The sequence below is a fragment of the Leiobunum rupestre genome, chromosome 4, assembly GCF_980474605.1.
Source record: "Leiobunum rupestre chromosome 4, qqLeiRupe1.1.hap1, whole genome shotgun sequence".
In the NCBI taxonomy this organism is placed as follows: domain Eukaryota; kingdom Metazoa; phylum Arthropoda; class Arachnida; order Opiliones; family Sclerosomatidae; genus Leiobunum; species Leiobunum rupestre.
This window is the reverse complement of record NC_143387.1, coordinates 47375246-47398389: the sequence shown is the minus strand read 5'-3', so window position 1 is coordinate 47398389 and position 23144 is coordinate 47375246. Positions and strand designations below refer to the sequence as shown.

General features: G+C 32.4%; 1 protein-coding gene across 2 annotated transcripts in view; it reads left to right on the top strand.

The window, feature by feature from the left end:
• The window catches only part of LOC149948045 (uncharacterized), a 112556-nt gene that overhangs the window by 52130 nt on the left and 37282 nt on the right, over positions 1–23144 (top strand). Inside the window, exon 3 of one of the 2 annotated variants that reach the window (XM_090172717.1) lies at positions 16632–16709. The exons of the other annotated variant lie outside the window; for it this stretch is intronic. Within the exon in view, the coding sequence (XP_090028843.1) occupies positions 16632–16709 (78 nt within the window). The remainder of the gene's footprint in view (positions 1–16631; positions 16710–23144) is intronic. 2 annotated transcript variants of the gene reach the window in all.

Genomic DNA, 23144 nt, shown 5'->3' with positions numbered 1-23144 from the left:
TAAGTCCCCGAATTAAATTAAAATTAGGAAATACTAAATTAGCGTGATAAGTCCCCGAATTAAATTAAAATTAAAATTAGGAACTACTAAATTAGCGTGATAAGTCCCCGAATTAAATTAAAATTAAAATTAGGAACTACTAAATTAGCGTGATAAGTCCCCGAATTAAATTAAAATTAAAATTAGGAACTACTAAATTAGCGTGATAAGTCCCCGAATTAAATTAAAATTAAAATTAGGAACTACTAAATTAGCGTGATAAGTCCCCGAATTAAATTAAAATTAGGAACTACTAAATTAGCGTGATAAGTCCCCAAATTAAATTAAAATTAGGAACTACTAAATTAGCGTGATAAGTCCCCGAATTAAATTAAAATTATCAACTACTAAATTAGCGTGATAAGTCCCCGAATTAAATTAAAATTAGGAACTACTAAATTAGCGTGATAAGTCCCCGAATTAAATTAAAATTAGGAACTACTAAATTAGCGTGATAAGTCCCCGAATTAAATTAAAATTAGGAACTACTAAATTAGCGTGATAAGTCCCCGAATTAAATTAAAATTAGGAAATACTAAATTAGCGTGATAAGTCCCCGAATTAAATTAAAATTAGGAAATACTAAATTAGCGTGATAAGTCCCCGAATTAAATTAAAATTAAAATTAGGAACTACTAAATTAGCGTGATAAGTCCCCGAATTAAATTAAAATTAAAATTAGGAACTACTAAATTAGCGTGATAAGTCCCCGAATTAAATTAAAATTAGGAACTACTAAATTAGCGTGATAAGTCCCCAAATTAAATTAAAATTAGGAACTACTAAATTAGCGTGATAAGTCCCCGAATTAAATTAAAATTAGGAACTACTAAATTAGCGTGATAAGTCCCCAAATTAAATTAAAATTAGGAACTACTAAATTAGCGTGATAAGTCCCCGAATTAAATTAAAATTAGGAACTACTAAATTAGCGTGATAAGTCCCCGAATTAAATTAAAATTAGGAAATACTAAATTAGCGTGATAAGTCCCCGAATTAAATTAAAATTAGGAAATACTAAATTAGCGTGATAAGTCCCCGAATTAAATTAAAATTAAAATTAGGAACTACTAAATTAGCGTGATAAGTCCCCGAATTAAATTAAAATTAGGAACTACTAAATTAGCGTGATAAGTCCCCAAATTAAATTAAAATTAGGAACTACTAAATTAGCGTGATAAGTCCCCGAATTAAATTAAAATTATCAACTACTAAATTAGCGTGATAAGTCCCCGAATTAAATTAAAATTAGGAACTACTAAATTAGCGTGATAAGTCCCCGAATTAAATTAAAATTATCAACTACTAAATTAGCGTGATAAGTCCCCGAATTAAATTAAAATTAAAATTAGGAACTACTAAATTAGCGTGATAAGTCCCCGAATTAAATTAAAATTAGGAAATACTAAATTAGCGTGATAAGTCCCCGAATTAAATTAAAATTAAAATTAGGAACTACTAAATTAGCGTGATAAGTCCCCGAATTAAATTAAAATTAGGAACTACTAAATTAGCGTGATAAGTCCCCGAATTAAATTAAAATTAGGAACTACTAAATTAGCGTGATAAGTCCCCGAATTAAATTAAAATTAGGAACTACTAAATTAGCGTGATAAGTCCCCGAATTAAATTAAAATTAGGAACTACTAAATTAGCGTGATAAGTCCCCGAATTAAATTAAAATTAAAATTAGGAACTACTAAATTAGCGTGATTAGTCCCCGAATTAAATTAAAATTAAAATTAGGAACTACTAAATTAGCGTGATAAGTCCCCGAATTAAATTAAAATTAAAATTAGGAACTACTAAATTAGCGTGATAAGTCCCCGAATTAAATTAAAATTAAAATTAGGAACTACTAAATTAGCGTGATAAGTCCCCGAATTAAATTAAAATTAGGAAATACTAAATTAGCGTGATAAGTCCCCGAATTAAATTAAAATTAAAATTAGGAACTACTAAATTAGCGTGATAAGTCCCCGAATTAAATTAAAATTAAAATTAGGAACTACTAAATTAGCGTGATAAGTCCCCGAATTAAATTAAAATTAAAATTAGGAACTACTAAATTAGCGTGATAAGTCCCCGAATTAAATTAAAATTAAAATTAGGAACTACTAAATTAGCGTGATAAGTCCCCGAATTAAATTAAAATTAGGAACTACTAAATTAGCGTGATAAGTCCCCAAATTAAATTAAAATTAGGAACTACTAAATTAGCGTGATAAGTCCCCGAATTAAATTAAAATTATCAACTACTAAATTAGCGTGATAAGTCCCCGAATTAAATTAAAATTAGGAACTACTAAATTAGCGTGATAAGTCCCCGAATTAAATTAAAATTAGGAACTACTAAATTAGCGTGATAAGTCCCCGAATTAAATTAAAATTAGGAACTACTAAATTAGCGTGATAAGTCCCCGAATTAAATTAAAATTAGGAAATACTAAATTAGCGTGATAAGTCCCCGAATTAAATTAAAATTAGGAAATACTAAATTAGCGTGATAAGTCCCCGAATTAAATTAAAATTAAAATTAGGAACTACTAAATTAGCGTGATAAGTCCCCGAATTAAATTAAAATTAAAATTAGGAACTACTAAATTAGCGTGATAAGTCCCCGAATTAAATTAAAATTAAAATTAGGAACTACTAAATTAGCGTGATAAGTCCCCGAATTAAATTAAAATTAGGAACTACTAAATTAGCGTGATAAGTCCCCAAATTAAATTAAAATTAGGAACTACTAAATTAGCGTGATAAGTCCCCGAATTAAATTAAAATTAGGAACTACTAAATTAGCGTGATAAGTCCCCGAATTAAATTAAAATTAGGAACTACTAAATTAGCGTGATAAGTCCCCGAATTAAATTAAAATTAGGAAATACTAAATTAGCGTGATAAGTCCCCGAATTAAATTAAAATTAAAATTAGGAACTACTAAATTAGCGTGATAAGTCCCCGAATTAAATTAAAATTAAAATTAGGAACTACTAAATTAGCGTGATAAGTCCCCGAATTAAATTAAAATTAAAATTAGGAACTACTAAATTAGCGTGATAAGTCCCCGAATTAAATTAAAATTAAAATTAGGAACTACTAAATTAGCGTGATAAGTCCCCGAATTAAATTAAAATTAAAATTAGGAACTACTAAATTAGCGTGATAAGTCCCCGAATTAAATTAAAATTAGGAAATACTAAATTAGCGTGATAAGTCCCCGAATTAAATTAAAATTAAAATTAGGAACTACTAAATTAGCGTGATAAGTCCCCGAATTAAATTAAAATTAAAATTAGGAACTACTAAATTAGCGTGATAAGTCCCCGAATTAAATTAAAATTAGGAAATACTAAATTAGCGTGATAAGTCCCCGAATTAAATTAAAATTAAAATTAGGAACTACTAAATTAGCGCGATAAGTCCCCGAATTAAATTAAAATTAAAATTGGGAACTACTAAATTAGCGTGATAAGTCCCCGAATTAAATTAAAATTAAAATTAGGAACTACTAAATTAGCGTGATAAGTCCCCGAATTAAATTAAAATTAGGAAATACTAAATTAGCGTGATAAGTCCCCGAATTAAATTAAAATTAAAATTAGGAACTACTAAATTAGCGTGATAAGTCCCCGAATTAAATTAAAATTAAAATTAGGAACTACTAAATTAGCGTGATAAGTCCCCGAATTAAATTAAAATTAGGAACTACTAAATTAGCGTGATAAGTCCCCAAATTAAATTAAAATTAGGAACTACTAAATTAGCGTGATAAGTCCCCGAATTAAATTAAAATTAGGAACTACTAAATTAGCGTGATAAGTCCCCAAATTAAATTAAAATTAGGAACTACTAAATTAGCGTGATAAGTCCCCGAATTAAATTAAAATTATCAACTACTAAATTAGCGTGATAAGTTCCGAATTAAATTAAAATTAGGAACTACTAAATTAGCGTGATAAGTCCCCGAATTAAATTAAAATTAGGAACTACTAAATTAGCGTGATAAGTCCCCGAATTAAATTAAAATTAGGAACTACTAAATTAGCGTGATAAGTCCCCGAATTAAATTAAAATTAGGAAATACTAAATTAGCGTGATAAGTCCCCGAATTAAATTAAAATTAAAATTAGGAACTACTAAATTAGCGTGATAAGTCCCCGAATTAAATTAAAATTAGGAAATACTAAATTAGCGTGATAAGTCCCCGAATTAAATTAAAATTAAAATTAGGAACTACTAAATTAGCGTGATAAGTCCCCGAATTAAATTAAAATTAAAATTAGGAACTACTAAATTAGCGTGATAAGTCCCCGAATTAAATTAAAATTAGGAACTACTAAATTAGCGTGATAAGTCCCCAAATTAAATTAAAATTAGGAACTACTAAATTAGCGTGATAAGTCCCCGAATTAAATTAAAATTAGGAACTACTAAATTAGCGTGATAAGTCCCCAAATTAAATTAAAATTAGGAACTACTAAATTAGCGTGATAAGTCCCCGAATTAAATTAAAATTATCAACTACTAAATTAGCGTGATAAGTTCCGAATTAAATTAAAATTAGGAACTACTAAATTAGCGTGATAAGTCCCCGAATTAAATTAAAATTAGGAACTACTAAATTAGCGTGATAAGTCCCCGAATTAAATTAAAATTAGGAAATACTAAATTAGCGTGATAAGTCCCCGAATTAAATTAAAATTAAAATTAGGAACTACTAAATTAGCGTGATAAGTCCCCGAATTAAATTAAAATTAGGAAATACTAAATTAGCGTGATAAGTCCCCGAATTAAATTAAAATTAAAATTAGGAACTACTAAATTAGCGTGATAAGTCCCCGAATTAAATTAAAATTAAAATTAGGAACTACTAAATTAGCGTGATAAGTCCCCGAATTAAATTAAAATTAAAATTAGGAACTACTAAATTAGCGTGATAAGTCCCCGAATTAAATTAAAATTAGGAACTACTAAATTAGCGTGATAAGTCCCCGAATTAAATTAAAATTAGGAACTACTAAATTAGCGTGATAAGTCCCCGAATTAAATTAAAATTAGGAAATACTAAATTAGCGTGATAAGTCCCCGAATTAAATTAAAATTAAAATTAGGAACTACTAAATTAGCGTGATAAGTCCCCGAATTAAATTAAAATTAAAATTAGGAACTACTAAATTAGCGTGATAAGTCCCCGAATTAAATTAAAATTAAAATTAGGAACTACTAAATTAGCGTGATAAGTCCCCGAATTAAATTAAAATTAGGAAATACTAAATTAGCGTGATAAGTCCCCGAATTAAATTAAAATTAAAATTAGGAACTACTAAATTAGCGTGATAAGTCCCCGAATTAAATTAAAATTAAAATTAGGAACTACTAAATTAGCGTGATAAGTCCCCGAATTAAATTAAAATTAAAATTAGGAACTACTAAATTAGCGTGATAAGTCCCCGAATTAAATTAAAATTAAAATTAGGAACTACTAAATTAGCGTGATAAGTCCCCGAATTAAATTAAAATTAGGAACTACTAAATTAGCGTGATAAGTCCCCAAATTAAATTAAAATTAGGAACTACTAAATTAGCGTGATAAGTCCCCGAATTAAATTAAAATTATCAACTACTAAATTAGCGTGATAAGTCCCCGAATTAAATTAAAATTATCAACTACTAAATTAGCGTGATAAGTCCCCGAATTAAATTAAAATTAGGAACTACTAAATTAGCGTGATAAGTCCCCGAATTAAATTAAAATTAGGAACTACTAAATTAGCGTGATAAGTCCCCGAATTAAATTAAAATTAGGAACTACTAAATTAGCGTGATAAGTCCCCGAATTAAATTAAAATTAGGAAATACTAAATTAGCGTGATAAGTCCCCGAATTAAATTAAAATTAAAATTAGGAACTACTAAATTAGCGTGATAAGTCCCCGAATTAAATTAAAATTAAAATTAGGAACTACTAAATTAGCGTGATAAGTCCCCGAATTAAATTAAAATTAAAATTAGGAACTACTAAATTAGCGTGATAAGTCCCCGAATTAAATTAAAATTAAAATTAGGAACTACTAAATTAGCGTGATAAGTCCCCGAATTAAATTAAAATTAGGAACTACTAAATTAGCGTGATAAGTCCCCAAATTAAATTAAAATTAGGAACTACTAAATTAGCGTGATAAGTCCCCGAATTAAATTAAAATTATCAACTACTAAATTAGCGTGATAAGTCCCCGAATTAAATTAAAATTATCAACTACTAAATTAGCGTGATAAGTCCCCGAATTAAATTAAAATTAGGAACTACTAAATTAGCGTGATAAGTCCCCGAATTAAATTAAAATTAGGAACTACTAAATTAGCGTGATAAGTCCCCGAATTAAATTAAAATTAGGAACTACTAAATTAGCGTGATAAGTCCCCGAATTAAATTAAAATTAGGAAATACTAAATTAGCGTGATAAGTCCCCGAATTAAATTAAAATTAAAATTAGGAACTACTAAATTAGCGTGATAAGTCCCCGAATTAAATTAAAATTAAAATTAGGAACTACTAAATTAGCGTGATAAGTCCCCGAATTAAATTAAAATTAAAATTAGGAACTACTAAATTAGCGTGATAAGTCCCCGAATTAAATTAAAATTAGGAACTACTAAATTAGCGTGATAAGTCCCCAAATTAAATTAAAATTAGGAACTACTAAAATAGCGTGATAAGTCCCCGAATTAAATTAAAATTAGGAACTACTAAATTAGCGTGATAAGTCCCCGAATTAAATTAAAATTAAAATTAGGAACTACTAAATTAGCGTGATAAGTCCCCAAATTAAATTAAAATTAGGAACTACTAAATTAGCGTGATAAGTCCCCGAATTAAATTAAAATTAGGAACTACTAAATTAGCGTGATAAGTCCCCAAATTAAATTAAAATTAGGAACTACTAAATTAGCGTGATAAGTCCCCGAATTAAATTAAAATTATCAACTACTAAATTAGCGTGATAAGTCCCCGAATTAAATTAAAATTAGGAACTACTAAATTAGCGTGATAAGTCCCCGAATTAAATTAAAATTAGGAACTACTAAATTAGCGTGATAAGTCCCCGAATTAAATTAAAATTAGGAACTACTAAATTAGCGTGATAAGTCCCCGAATTAAATTAAAATTAGGAAATACTAAATTAGCGTGATAAGTCCCCGAATTAAATTAAAATTAGGAAATACTAAATTAGCGTGATAAGTCCCCGAATTAAATTAAAATTAAAATTAGGAACTACTAAATTAGCGTGATAAGTCCCCGAATTAAATTAAAATTAAAATTAGGAACTACTAAATTAGCGTGATAAGTCCCCGAATTAAATTAAAATTAAAATTAGGAACTACTAAATTAGCGTGATAAGTCCCCGAATTAAATTAAAATTAGGAACTACTAAATTAGCGTGATAAGTCCCCGAATTAAATTAAAATTATCAACTACTAAATTAGCGTGATAAGTCCCCGAATTAAATTAAAATTAGGAACTACTAAATTAGCGTGATAAGTCCCCGAATTAAATTAAAATTAGGAACTACTAAATTAGCGTGATAAGTCCCCGAATTAAATTAAAATTAGGAACTACTAAATTAGCGTGATAAGTCCCCGAATTAAATTAAAATTAGGAACTACTAAATTAGCGTGATAAGTCCCCGAATTAAATTAAAATTAGGAACTACTAAATTAGCGTGATAAGTCCCCGAATTAAATTAAAATTAGGAAATACTAAATTAGCGTGATAAGTCCCCGAATTAAATTAAAATTAAAATTAGGAACTACTAAATTAGCGTGATAAGTCCCCGAATTAAATTAAAATTAGGAAATACTAAATTAGCGTGATAAGTCCCCGAATTAAATTAAAATTAAAATTAGGAACTACTAAATTAGCGTGATAAGTCCCCGAATTAAATTAAAATTAGGAAATACTAAATTAGCGTGATAAGTCCCCGAATTAAATTAAAATTAAAATTAGGAACTACTAAATTAGCGTGATAAGTCCCCGAATTAAATTAAAATTAGGAAATACTAAATTAGCGTGATAAGTCCCCGAATTAAATTAAAATTAAAATTAGGAACTACTAAATTAGCGTGATAAGTCCCCGAATTAAATTAAAATTAGGAAATACTAAATTAGCGTGATAAGTCCCCGAATTAAATTAAAATTAAAATTAGGAACTACTAAATTAGCGTGATAAGTCCCCGAATTAAATTAAAATTAGGAACTACTAAATTAGCGTGATAAGTCCCCGAATTAAATTAAAATTATCAACTACTAAATTAGCGTGATAAGTCCCCAAATTAAATTAAAATTAGGAACTACTAAATTAGCGTGATAAGTCCCCGAATTAAATTAAAATTAGGAACTACTAAATTAGCGTGATAAGTCCCCAAATTAAATTAAAATTAGGAACTACTAAATTAGCGTGATAAGTCCCCGAATTAAATTAAAATTATCAACTACTAAATTAGCGTGATAAGTCCCCGAATTAAATTAAAATTAGGAACTACTAAATTAGCGTGATAAGTCCCCGAATTAAATTAAAATTAGGAACTACTAAATTAGCGTGATAAGTCCCCGAATTAAATTAAAATTAGGAACTACTAAATTAGCGTGATAAGTCCCCGAATTAAATTAAAATTAGGAAATACTAAATTAGCGTGATAAGTCCCCGAATTAAATTAAAATTAAAATTAGGAACTACTAAATTAGCGTGATAAGTCCCCGAATTAAATTAAAATTAGGAAATACTAAATTAGCGTGATAAGTCCCCGAATTAAATTAAAATTAGGAACTACTAAATTAGCGTGATAAGTCCCCGAATTAAATTAAAATTAAAATTAGGAACTACTAAATTAGCGTGATAAGTCCCCGAATTAAATTAAAATTAAAATTAGGAACTACTAAATTAGCGTGATAAGTCCCCGAATTAAATTAAAATTAGGAAATACTAAATTAGCGTGATAAGTCCCCGAATTAAATTAAAATTAAAATTAGGAACTACTAAATTAGCGTGATAAGTCCCCGAATTAAATTAAAATTAAAATTAGGAACTACTAAATTAGCGTGATAAGTCCCCGAATTAAATTAAAATTAGGAACTACTAAATTAGCGTGATAAGTCCCCAAATTAAATTAAAATTAGGAACTACTAAATTAGCGTGATAAGTCCCCGAATTAAATTAAAATTATCAACTACTAAATTAGCGTGATAAGTCCCCGAATTAAATTAAAATTAGGAACTACTAAATTAGCGTGATAAGTCCCCGAATTAAATTAAAATTAGGAACTACTAAATTAGCGTGATAAGTCCCCGAATTAAATTAAAATTAGGAAATACTAAATTAGCGTGATAAGTCCCCGAATTAAATTAAATTTAAAATTATGAACTACTAAATTAGCGTGATAAGTCCCCGAATTAAATTAAAATTAAAATTAGGAACTACTAAATTAGCGTGATAAGCCCCCGAATTAAATTAAAAATAAAATTAGGAACTACTAAATTAGCGTGATAAGTCCCCGAATTAAATTAAAATTAGGAACTACTAAATTAGCGTGATAAGTCCCCAAATTAAATTAAAATTAGGAACTACTAAATTAGCGTGATAAGTCCCCGAATTATAAACCTTTTTTTTAATAAAATTGTTATAACCAACATAAATGTTCAATATCTTATATGAAATCCAAAAGCTAATAACAAAAATCGTATTAGCACCAGAAGTTTCAAAGAATTTCTTAACCATTTCTAAGGAAAACCAGTATAACGGAATTATTAAAATATTAATTTTACTTTTGGACAATAATAATAATAATAATAATAATCAGCTAGCCTAATACCCAAGGCACCACCCTAGGCCTAAGTCATCGAGCACTTTTAAAGCCATTAATTCAGTTGGCCGGGTTACAATGCGTAACCTTTCACCTATATAAAAATGGAAAAAATTTTGGCTCAATAGACCTGATAGTTGGCGACACCTAAACCGCGAAAATAGAATGACCCCGCGACCTTTAAATGGCGTGATCCCATCCCATCAGTCAAAAAGATGGAAGACTCGCGTAGATAAGCCATCTGACACTTTGTTAGGAGCATGGACAGACCGAGCTCTAAGTTATTCCTTGACCTTTTACCTGGAAACGCACGCCTATACGTACCCTTTCCGTCATCGCGATCCCTGACCAGGTACGACAGGTGAGCGCCAAAATGGGTGGCGAACGAAGTCGAGTTTTACGATCCGACCGATAGATGTCGCGTGTTTGACTTTGATTGGCTCCGAGTCGCGTGAATCAACACGTCAGTCCATCCGGCTCCTCCGAGATTGGACACCGCGGCTGACCAGTCTTAATAATGCCCAGAGGCAGCTTGTCGATTTCAATGTCAAAGGTAGTTGATGGAAGAGCTCAATCCGTGTCTTCCGCTAAGCCCTACGATAACGACATTCGCGTGTTCAGTCGGCATCGAGATTATTACCGCGTATCCTTCTTACGAAATGAATGGAATTAAAGAATTATGAGCCTAATTATACCTAATTATGACATCGCGAATAAGATGTACATCCTCAACCTACTGTTAAGTACCGTTTAGATTATGCAACTTTATTGGTGGAAGCTCAGTTTTTAATATCCGATGTACCAATAAATATGTCATACTACGTTTTTCAAACATTTCCATCAAAAAAGGGTGTACATTAAATTTTTGATCGTACGACCAGTTGAGGGGTGGCGGAGTGGTTAGCACTTTCGCCTCGCAGCAAGAGGAGCCGGGTTCGATCCCAATTTGTGGTACTGGTAGAAAACTCGGAACCACTCCTTCCGCGTTGAGTTTGCAAGTTTTCTCGCCACTGGTTTCCCCTTCCCATAAAAACTTGTAGAGGCTAATAGTGAGGGTAGGGAGCTGTTGGCTCGCGTGGCTTGAAGGGGGCTTGCCTCCACCCTGCTACGCAGTATAACCTGTTTAAAAGGCATTATAAGTCGCTTGATGACTTGGACCTTAGGTGGTGCCTTGGGTATTAGCCTAGCTGATTATTAACTAGTTGGGTTCCTCCAATGGGATTTTTCGTAAACCTATAAGTTAGGTTTAGACAGTCAAAATGATTTATGTCTGTTATTTCGATAACAGCGATAGTAAGCAGACGATGAATCAACGGTTTCAAAGTTCCCGCTTAATTTAATTGATTGAATTTCAAATAGTTGTATATCTCAAACAAATTGTACACCCAATTAGGTGGACCAAGTTGGTGGCCAAACTAATTGGTCTTTAAAAGTTGTACAATCTGAACGCTCCTTTAGCGTACCATCGAAAACGCCTTTAACAAATAATAATAATAATAATAATCAGCTAGGCTAATACCCAAGGAACCACCTTAGGCCTAACTCATCAAGCGACTTTTGAAGCCATTATTTCAGGTGTCCGGGTTACAATGCGTAGGAGGGTGGTGGCAAGCCCCGTATGCCACGCGATCGAGCCAACAGCTACCTACACTCACTATTACCGTTAACCTCAACAAGTTTTTATGGAAGGGGAAACCGAAGTGCTCGAGGGAAAACCCCTTAAACCAGTGGGGAGAGAACTTGCAAACTCAACGTAGAAGGAGTTGAGGTTAACGGTAATAGTTAGTGTTGGTACGCGTTGTAACCCGGCCACATGAATCAATGGCTTCAAAAGTCGCGAAATGACCGAAATAAACAAGCAATTCTGTATGTAAATGAGCCCCCAAAGTAGCCTCGCATTAAAATGTGAAATCGCCAAATTCAACAAAAGCGGAATAAGTCCCAGCCGAGTAGGTAATTGGGGTCTTCTCGGCCCACTTCCGCATTCATTACTAAGGCTTAAAGCCGCGACATTCTCATACAAACACGCGGTGGGACGAGTCAAGCAAAGCCATATTAATCTTAACAAGATTACGAACATAGTGGAGGATTCTCGAACTTCCGCTACTACGGGCTATAGATTGAGAGGAGGGCAAATCAAAACAAATTCCGGGAAGAGAGGAACCAGGGCCTCGAAGGATGCGGCGGAGAACATTCCTATTTTATTAGGGATAAAATTGGTCGTCATGGCGACGGAACCTTCTCCAATGGAGAATACTTGTACTCTTTCGCTCTCCCTTCCTTCGTATCATGTTAGCTTGAGTTCCAGGAACTCGCGCTTTATTATTTTATCGTTTTTCCACTTTGTCCGAAGACGGGTTAGCTTGGCAGCGCGGCCAACCGGGGGCCCTTCCGGGTCCCACTGCCCGTCTTCGCCGTCAACTAAAGGTGACCGCGGGGTTACTTCCTTGAAAGGCCACGCCCACACGATATCTTCGCCTAGAGAGAGGGTTTCTATGACAACCACGTCCCTTTGCAAGAATACATTTGCGGGAAGGGGGGTCCCGTTGTACTCCCCCCCCCCACCCTGGTCGATATCCGAAAAGGAGAAAAAAATGTCTTCGAGGCCCATTTTCAGGGTCATAAGGTCGTTTTGCAAATATCAACAGCGTTTTGTTTATATTCCATGGTCTAGGTACCTCTTCTGCGTGATCGAATTTAGTATTTATTTCATCAGCAGTAGTATATTGAATTATATATTTTTAAAATATGTATTTACATAATTTTGAAGTATACTATCTATAACAATGTTTATATATAAATATAATTTTAGTTTGCGCAAAAATTTCATTACTTAGTTTGATACTTTCATTAAAAATTTATTATTATAAATAAATTTAATTTAGTAAGTTACAATATTTACATAATTCGGATGCTCGCTGAATTTGAAATAGGAAAAATGATAGATTTATTAAGATTTTAATAAAATGCAATCTTTCGTATTTTCAAAACAGCGAATACGCAGGTCCGACGAGAGTGGAGAAAAGCGGGTACAAATTACCGGGGTCCGTGCAGCCTCGGGGCCCCTAAAATGTATAGTTATATTTACTGCTCTATTTGCGCCCGAAATTTAAAAAAAGTCCGGGGCGGCTCAGCGAATGGGAATAAAATCATCTACTATCAAATCAACCGCGTCACCAATTTTTAAGGTTGAAACTAATCTTTACGATAAACAAATTAAAATAAAACAAAGTTACAAAAACCTTGAAAATTAAGCCATATAGACAGATAAGCACTGGATCAGTAAAGACTATTGATTGACATAAAGCCCTCGAGAAAAACCTTATTATCGTCATTGTTATCGTTATAAAATTCTTCAATCGTCATTCTCATTAAAGACACGATGTGGTTCCCAAACTAGGTACCGCGGAACCCCTGGGGTTGCCCAAGATGGTTCCAGGGGTTTCGCGAAATTATTACAATAACCTAAACTATATTGCGTATAAGTTTTTTCAAATTCTGATACGTGCTTTTGCATATTTAGTGTAGTCTAGATATTTATTCGGTTTTTCGCGAGTTCTTTAGTACCAATATTATTTTTAAATAATAATCTAGTTTATCTTTGTTTGTATATTGTGATAAATAAAACCGCGCTAGTTGCGCTACTTTATTTTATAAATCATTTCGAAAGATGAAAAAGAACGAAAAAGTACATCAGGAAACTAATGTTTAGCTCGTATAAAATCTAAATTTATGGACAGTTGCCAATATTGAGCAACCTCACTATAGGTGGGTGGAAGAGTTTCGAAATCATATACAAATAACATATATGTCCACACAGTTTTAAACGATTTTAAACGTAAAATGAATAAAATTCTGATATATAGAGGGTTTTTTTTTATAAAATACGAAAGGTCAAAGGTTTATCTTATTTTTATATTATAGCAAAATTTATTAGCGTTAGAAAATATTTGTCACTATCGCCAGCCAGATCAAAGCTCTATCTTGACGAACTATGTCGGATAAATTAGCTTATCTCTGAGTTTATCTAACACCATCTAACTAGGAATTTATTAACGTTCATTTGCTTTTATGCAACCAACGTTTGGTCTATTAACTCGAAAGGTTATCTGAATAATAAAGTAAACATCTATTAATAAGCAAAACGCGGTAATTCTAATAAGGTTTTACATTTTCCACTTTTTTTCGTTTAAAAGTCGAGTGATGCGACATCTGTTCTCAGTTTCTATTAGCTTCGAAGGTTCTTATTAAATTAATATTTAATCAAAATGTTAAATATTTAACGAATTATTTTTAATAAGAGCTTTGAAGGTTCTTTTTAAATTAATATTTAAATAAAATAATAAATATGAATTATTATACTTAATTTTATAAAGGTTTACATTAATGGACAAATGATGGCGCCACAAATTGTATCTACTGTCTTAAAAGGGTTATTTAACTTTTAAGAGGTTAAATTATGACGATATACTAGTAATGGTAACACTTATCGCACAATAAGTCGTACTTTCTTTCCCCAAAATGGATGAAGGAGGGTAATTTTATATTGATTTTTCAACAACGCCCTCTATTACAGTTAAACTGAAGCTCGCAGAAAAATAAGTAAACAATAGACCCATGTTGAAAGTTGGGGGGCCGAAAATTAACATTTTTACCTGGCAACTCAGCATTTGGACGGAACATCCGTTTCCTTACTTCCGCCTGTATATTTCAATGGCGGTCACGTGGTTCAAAACGTCACAAACAGGATGTTCCGTCCAGAGGTCTCACTTAAGCCTCATCTGCGGCCCCTCTTTTGTTATGGGTCTATTAATTATGAAAATAATTTAAAATAAAATATTTAGAATAATATTATAAGTAAATATTTATTTTAAGACTATCGTTACTCAATGTAATTAACCTAGATGTCGCTTTCACGCACTAACTATAAAATAGAGGTAATTACGGAAAGCTTCCGTATTTTAACCTCCTAAAGTTGAGTAGCACCGGTTATAAGGTGATGAATATTTTTAGTGTAGCTTTACGAGTCCCGTTGTACTAAAGAGTGCACCGAATGGAAAATTATATTTCTTAGTTGGATTGCGCTTCGATATTTCGATTGCCAAGTTACGGGAGCCCACGAGAAGTCGCGCATCCGCACGCGACTGCGTAGGTAACTTGACATTTTTCTAACCCGCATAAATTAGCCGTAATGAAATCGGCAGCAAACAAACGGTGAGTCAGAGGAACAAAGACCCCGAAAGCATTAGCGTAGAATATTTATGTACAGCTCCCCTCGGGATATGAAAAGAAGACATTGAAAATGTTTTCGGAGTTCAGACTCCTTCTTATAATTATCCGAGTTAGAAAACGCCTAAACACAATTTAAAGATAATGAAAAAGAACTGGATGAATGCCGTCAATTATCATTAAGGATGCCTCAACATACGTCTCGGATCCTACTCAAACTAGTAATTATAAAATCAAAAATAATTTAGTATTGTTTAACCGAGAGCGCGTGTAATTTTACGAATTACTCTGAAAAGACGAAAGGGGGGGAAACGTGGCGGCGTAAAACGCCCTCTGACGAAGAAAGCTTTCATCAAAATTTAGCGCGGGTGGAGTCCGAAAATTCTCGAAAAGTAAAGTAACAAAAAAAAGTGGACTAAAAATTATATATCCTTAAAAGTAGGTTACGCCTATTTCTGTCTGGTTTTCGAAAGAACTTGTAGATAAAAATACATATTTTGACATTTACTATTAAGTTCTTAGGCCTGACAAAGCTATTATAGAATAATTCAGGTTACATTACTAAAGTCTAATCTGACCTTTCCCACATTGGAAGTACCCAACTGGATATTGCCAGAGATGGAAAGCGCCCCGCGGAGTAATCATTAAAACGTACGTTCAATTTCGTCAAGCCTCGGCGCGTCTATTTTTGGCGCCCTTTTTTTTTCATTCGCTCGTACATCGCGGCTCCCTAGCGCCATCTACCGCGTTTATTTGAAACCATACGCCTATCGAGGGTTACGTAATTACACGCGCGTGTACATCGGGCTGTAAAATAATGAAAACACTCTCCCTGGGTGTTGCAGCCTCGGATTAAGGCCAATCAAATATGAAGTGTCAGCTTAAACAAAATAAAAAAGATACATCGTATATTTTTCCGCCAAGTTTTTAATTTATCGCAAGAATTACTTTCTTAGCCGTTATATCTCCCACGCAAATTTCAATTCTCCGCAGTTTAAATTTTGCACACCCCCGCCCCCCAGTTTTTGTATCTATGAAATAGCGGCTGACAAAACACTTTTTTAAATTCGTCCTTTGAAAGCGTACAAACTTCAAAGCTTATTATTAAAGGAAGTTGTTACGCAAAAGCCTTTTTATACGAAAGAGCCTCAATATCATTTGCAAAAAGACCTGTTTTGCTGGTTCTTTTTTTTCGCCATCGTTTTATGAATAATTATCGTTATTAAAGTAAATATATAGTTTTAAAGATATTCAAAATTTTACGAAATATAACCTTTTAGTAATTAAATACCCTTAAAAGTTGTCTACTCCTTGTACACCGGTCTAAAATTATTGTTACACTTCCACAGGTATTTTGTCCTATTTTGGTCTATTTTTATTTATTTAACTTTTCTTTATTTTATTTTTCTTTATTTTATTTTATTTTTTTATTTTTATTTTTCTTTATTTTATTTTATTTTTTATTTTTATTTTCCGTTTCGATTTTTCTTTGGTTCATACAAGGCATGCTGATGCAAGCGAATTAGAAAAATTATTTGCCGATTGGCAATATTTGGGACCCGAAGAGATTTCAGAGTGCTGGTAAGTCTAAATTACCATAATAATTCTAATGCAAATATTAATAGAAGAATATATTTCACTATCCAAGTAGCGTTATTTGCTTGAATGCTTTTATATTGTAATATTTTCGGAGATTAATACCTCATATAGTGTCTTTTCATTAGGTAGCTTTTCAGTCGTGATGCGGTATAAATTTCTGGTATTCATGACAAAATTGGGCCCTATAGAGTGCCAGCAGCTTGAAACCCTGCGACGTCACCAATGTTAAACGTCTATTGAGAAAAACGCGAATTTTCATGACAACCATTACGGAAGCTACGGCTGTGACGTCACTAACTTTTAAAAACGCATCAACTGCTAGCACTCTATACGTGTATAGGAAAATCTTTAAAAACGTTTCGAATTTTACCGCCCTAATATAACTCGAAAAACGAACGCTAGATGGAGAAACGGTCTTCGGGCGAACGAGTGTTTTCCTTTACGCCCAGTTCGCACTTTCGACTTGAAATCATCGAAAGATAAATAACACATAATCGCTAGCGTGTACGAAATAAATGTTTTTTTTGACCATATTTATAATCGTACCTTTATAAACTTTTGACTCAAGACTAAATTTGTAAAAAAAACTTCATAATTATACGCATATTGGTCTAAGAGTGAGAACAAAACTGAAACGATAATGACATTTTTATTAGCTATTTTATTACCGTAATACGAAACATTTCCCGAATATTATGGCGTCAAAAATTAATGAGAAAATAATTAAGCACTTTTATATCGTTGGACTTTAGTCTCGATTGAGTGTTTTCTCAGGTCCTGTAAGCTTTATTTCCTAACATGTAGTGGTATTTTCATACGCAAAATGAATGTTGAAATATGTAAATTATTTTAAACCTACCGTCGCCGCATTTATCTAAAAAAACACAGATAGGTGCGCAACATATCCGTATCAGAAAATCCTTTACGCTATAACAAAGAGGGGTTGCGAAATGGGGAGAGGAAAAATGATATCAGCGTGCTAAAAATAAACGGACCCTCTTGGAAACACCAAATCTATCCCCTCCCCCTCTCAGAATCTTTTCAAAAAGGATAAGTTAGATAACGCGGTATGGCGTCTACTAGTATTTTAATAAACCGACTCTGATCCAACAAAAACCAGCCAAAATCGTGACTATTTTAGTAAAGCTCTGCCCGAAAACGCGATTTTCGGGAAGAAAAGTTTCGTAGGTAGTGAAAACATGGCGCGTCTATATCCCCCCCACAAACACCCCCGGCCGTCCTCACGCGAGAGGGAACGCCAGCGCGTATACCTGCAAAAGTGGTGCCAAGGGCAAAGAGAAAATTACGCCTATAGTCCGCACGAGCGTCAATCCGTAGTTTAGTCCAAGGCTGCGAAGAATCCGTACACAGTTCTGGCGTTTCTAACGTACGTCTAGTTTCATCCGGACAAACGACGAGCGGGACGTTTTTCGCCATGTTTTTATCGAGACGCGAATAGTGTAGCGCGCGCGGGAATCAATTTAAGGGCAAGAAGTCGTTACCGTTTGCCAGTTAATGTCCCTTTAAGTTTCGGACGCTCGAAGGGCCGCTGTTTCTGGAGCAAGGACGTTCGGAACATGTAACAAAATATACATTCGAGCGTCGCCAACGGGTCGGAAACGAGGAATCGAAACTTTTGAGCGTCTCTCGTCGTTAGAAGGCAGCCTTCGGATTGCCATTCGCCGGCCGGCTTGTATCGCGCCTTTTCGCTAGTTCTCCGCTGGAGTAGGACGAGCGCTAATCTGTATTAGATTCGCTCCGTACAACGCGTCTAGTACACGCTACGGTAATACGCGGAAAACTTCTACCAGACTTCTACCGCTACTAACTCTAGGTAAGGGTTGTCTTCGAATTATCTTTCCTATTTCACTTTATATATTTATTTGTTTTTTCGCGTAATACGAGTAACGACTTATGGTTGAACTTTTCTTTTTAAAAAAGATGATTAATTTGTTGGGTTTATAAGCGGCACGAATTACGATTTTGTTATTCGCTTTTATCACTCGAATACCCGCGTTTTTTATCGGCTTATTTACGCGATTGGACGTCAGGGTGTGGTCCATCGCGAGTCCTGAGTTACTGGACGTATCACCGCGATGCGCTGATGATATCACGTTATTTTGGTTCAGTTTTTATTGAATGCGGCAGGATGTGGGGCGCCCGATAACGCGAACCTGGACTCCAATTGTTACTCAAATCCATTTGGAAAAAATAGTTCTCCATGTTTTTGTCGACTTTAATGCTTTGCGAAACATAATAGCTGAAACATTTATTTTCAATTAATTTTAGTAGCATTTATAAATATATTAAATTATTTGTTAACATTCAATAATATTTAAAAAAATTACGAAATTATAGAAATTACGAATTATTTTAAGTAAAATTTCGTATAATACTAAAATATTTAAATATGAAATTAAGCTAAGAATAAAATTGCGTTGTAGAGAGAATATTTGCGTATAAAAACCGGTTAGTTTCTTCCGCGCAGAGAGACGCGCTAGACAGTCTAGTATATGGTCGGGAAAAACAAGAAAAATTAAGAAAAATTCCCCGAAATAAAAAATGGAAGTTAGCTAAACCGTCGGGCCCCTCTTCGCCGAAAACGAAAGTTATAAAGTGGGATGTGGGAACCTTGCGCGAACTGCGGCTTGGCACTAAAGATGAAGATCAAAAATTGTCTTTACACTATCCCCCCCCCCCCCTCGCGACTCTTAATCAAAAACAGCGTGGGAGGTAGAGTTCTATCAAATTTACGCGCAGGCATAAGCCTCTTGTAACGAAACAAGGTGGCCCCCTCACCAAATTCTATTTGTAGAAAGTGACGATGATTGTCTGCGGAGATAAAAGAAAAAATACTTCTATTGTTAGCGTAGATAATTTATTAACACTTTACGATTAAATTAATTGATAATTGATTGTATGTATGGGCGTGAATGTTAATTAACGCTTGAAAGAAACAAAAAGTAGAGAAATTATATTATCGTCGACCCGTAATTTTTCTTAATTATATTTAATTAAATTAATTTCACGGATGGTGGATTTTTTTGGCATTATGGGGAGTGGCGTCGCCCGTATTAAATAAAAAAGTTTTAATAGTGGGCATTACCGGGTTACCACACGTCAGGGAAAAGTCGGGGAATTTAAAAATTGACGTAAAAAGTCAGGGAAAGGTCATGGTATTTATTTAAGCATTTTGGGAAAAGTCAGGGAATTTAAAAATGAACCTAAAAAGTCAGGGAAAGGTCATGGTATTTATTTAAGCATTTTGGGAAAAGTCAGGGAATTTAAAAATGAACCTAAAAAGTCAGGGAAAGGTCATGGTATTTATTTAAGCATTTTGGGAAAAGTCAGGGAATTTAAAAATGGGTCTTAAAAGTCAGGGAAAGGTCATGGTATTTATTTAAGCATTTTGGGAAAAATCGGGGAATTTAAAAATGGACCTAAAAAGACAGGGCAAGGTCATGGTATTGATTTAAGCATTTTAAGGGAAAATCGGAGAATTTAAAAATGGACCTAAAAAGACAGGGCAAGGTCATGGTATTGATTTAAGCACTTTGGGAAAAGTTGGGGAATTCAATTTAATCTTAACGCTTTTTGAAGGAAATTTTACTCTAGATCTATGACAAATTCTATGATTATCATTTATTTCCTTGAAAGTTTAGCTAATTTTTTCAACATTGCAATAACCTTTTTACTGAAATATAAGTACATAAATTTATTAACTTCTGATAAAAGTAAAATATCAAATAAAAATTTTGGCTTTAAAAAGTCGGGTAAAATCTCTCAAAACAGGGAATTTCAACCCTGCATTAGAATTGGTTCCAAAAATGCGTCACTGGCACGGACGCGGTCCGACTGTCGACATGATCATGACTCGATCGGTCACTTTTTCATGATTCACCTGTGGCTTTTTAAAACCCGCTGTAACCCTTTCGATTCAATACGTACTTAATGACCAACGGTTCTTGTTTTGTAGTAACCGACGTGGCTTACTACGACGACATTCATTATGCTAATGTACGCGTGTCACGATATTACTCACCGTATTCAACAGTTCAGTCATCATTTATCAAAGGTTGACAATGACATTGAATACGTTAATACAACAAAAATAAAAAACCACAGAAAAAATATTTAATTTTGGAGTGAGATAAATTACGAAATTCAAAAAGGTACAAAATAGCTTTCGAAATTGAATATACATTATATAATATAAAGTAGACATCCTGTTTTCATTTCCGGCACAAAATTTAACTTAAATTTCAACGTGTACTCGAAATGGGTCAATAAAACGCGATCGTGTTAAGCTACTTAAAAAACGTCGTTTGGGTGAATAAAAATAAATAAATTCAGACGATCTGTTCAATAGAGCAGAAGCCTCGGATCACCTCGCGGTTAAGGGCGTAGTTCGATAGCGTAGCTTTTACCCTTTTCATCCGCCTTCGACCACACCGTCACGTCACCCTCCGACGATGTATTCCTAGACTTTTGTCTCAGACGCGTAGGCGGACTATTATTGGTAATTAGCCCATATTTTCTCGAAATTTAGGCTGCGACGAATACGCTCAAACTCATCCCAGCTGGAGCTAAACGGAAATTAAATTTTGCACTCAATTCGGCCGCAGTTTTACAACTTTTCATCTTTTTGTCAAATCGTCAAAATTTGGTGCCTTTAACTAAAAGGCTTCGTCACGTGACCCAAATGTTTCTATTTATAAAAATGGCTTCCTTTGCTAGAAAAAATACGGCTTTTTTTTAAGTAACTAAAAAAAAATGTAAGGCTTGAAAGCCAAAATGTATTCGGGGGCCCAAATTTTTCTTCGTCTTCGAAGAGCGTTAGTCGGTTGACAGATGAAATGGAGTAGAAATCATTGCACTCAATTTCGGATACGTGCGATGCAAAATTTGGGCCATGTTTACGCGCTTTTAAAACTTTTGGTTGGTTTCTAGTCATCGCGATTATTGAAGGGCAACCTGGTTTGACGCCACAAGTCAATAATATTACGCATTGTACTAAAAAAAACCTATTGTCGATTATATTATGATAAGATAGAAGAATTATATATTTATCATATATTGGAAATTTACCAACTAGCTAAATTAGTTCCAAAACTAGGTAACTCTTCCTTTTCACGAATTTCATCTTTACTTTATATTAAAAAAGAAAAAAATAATTTAGTTTATCCTATTTAGTTTTAAATTAATAAATTTTTTAAGTATTTTTAAAAAGCACATTTTTTTAAATTTAAATAATTTTCACTCAATTATTTTTTGAGATAACTAATTTTATACATTACTTTATAATATATTTGGTTTGCGTTAAGTAATTTTGAATTTATTAGATTGCGCTAACTGGCAACCCAAACAATTATTTTAATCTAATATTTTGCCATACACTAACATATTTTTGATATTAAATAAGCCATATTATTTTATATAATGATTTTTTGTTTATATAATTTATTGAAATTCATATATTGCGCACGAATTAATATTTTTACCTACGTAATATTAATAATTATATATTATACATATAATATAATATTTTGCGTTAAACTAAAATATTTATATCCACGTAATAATAATTATATGATATAATTTTAAATATCAATTATTTCAATCCTATTATTTTGTTTTAAACTCAAATATTTGTCATATAAAATAAGCTATATTATTTTATATAAAAACAGCGTCGTCTATATAAATTATTGTAAATTAATTAATATTTTACATAATATTAATAATTATACTACACATGGTGTTATATTAAATATCAATTATAATATATTATGTATTATCAGGGCCCAGATGTCCTATAATTCCTATAAAATCCTATATTTTCAAAAATGTCCAAAAACATTCTATATTTTTAGCAAAATCCCCAAAAGGTCCTATAAAATCCTAAAATTTTGATATTTTTCCCATTTCAAATCCCGCCACTCAGTTAATGTGCTACGAAGTCATTCTATTTTTTATTGTTAACACGGTTAGCTATTAGTTTATTTTTGCGATAAAAGGGTTAAATAGTTTCTATTTTTAAGTGAAAATCGAAGATTTATTTCGCAAAATATAGATTTTGTTTTTAAACGCATAAAGTTTAGTAAATTAAATAGCATATATAGTCCTATAAAATCCTGTAACTTTGAAAAATAGTCCTATAAAATCCTGTAACTTTGAAAAATAGTCCAATAAAATCCTATAACTTTGAAAAATAATCCTATAAAATCCAATAACTTTGAAAATAATCCTATAAAATCCTATATTTTTGAAAAATAGTCTAAAATCCTATATTTTTGAAAATGTCATATAAAATCCTAGAAAATCCTATAACTTTGAAAAATAGTCCTATAAAATCCTGTAATTTTGAAAAATAGTCATATAAAATCCTATAATTTTGAAAAATAGTCTAAAAACCTA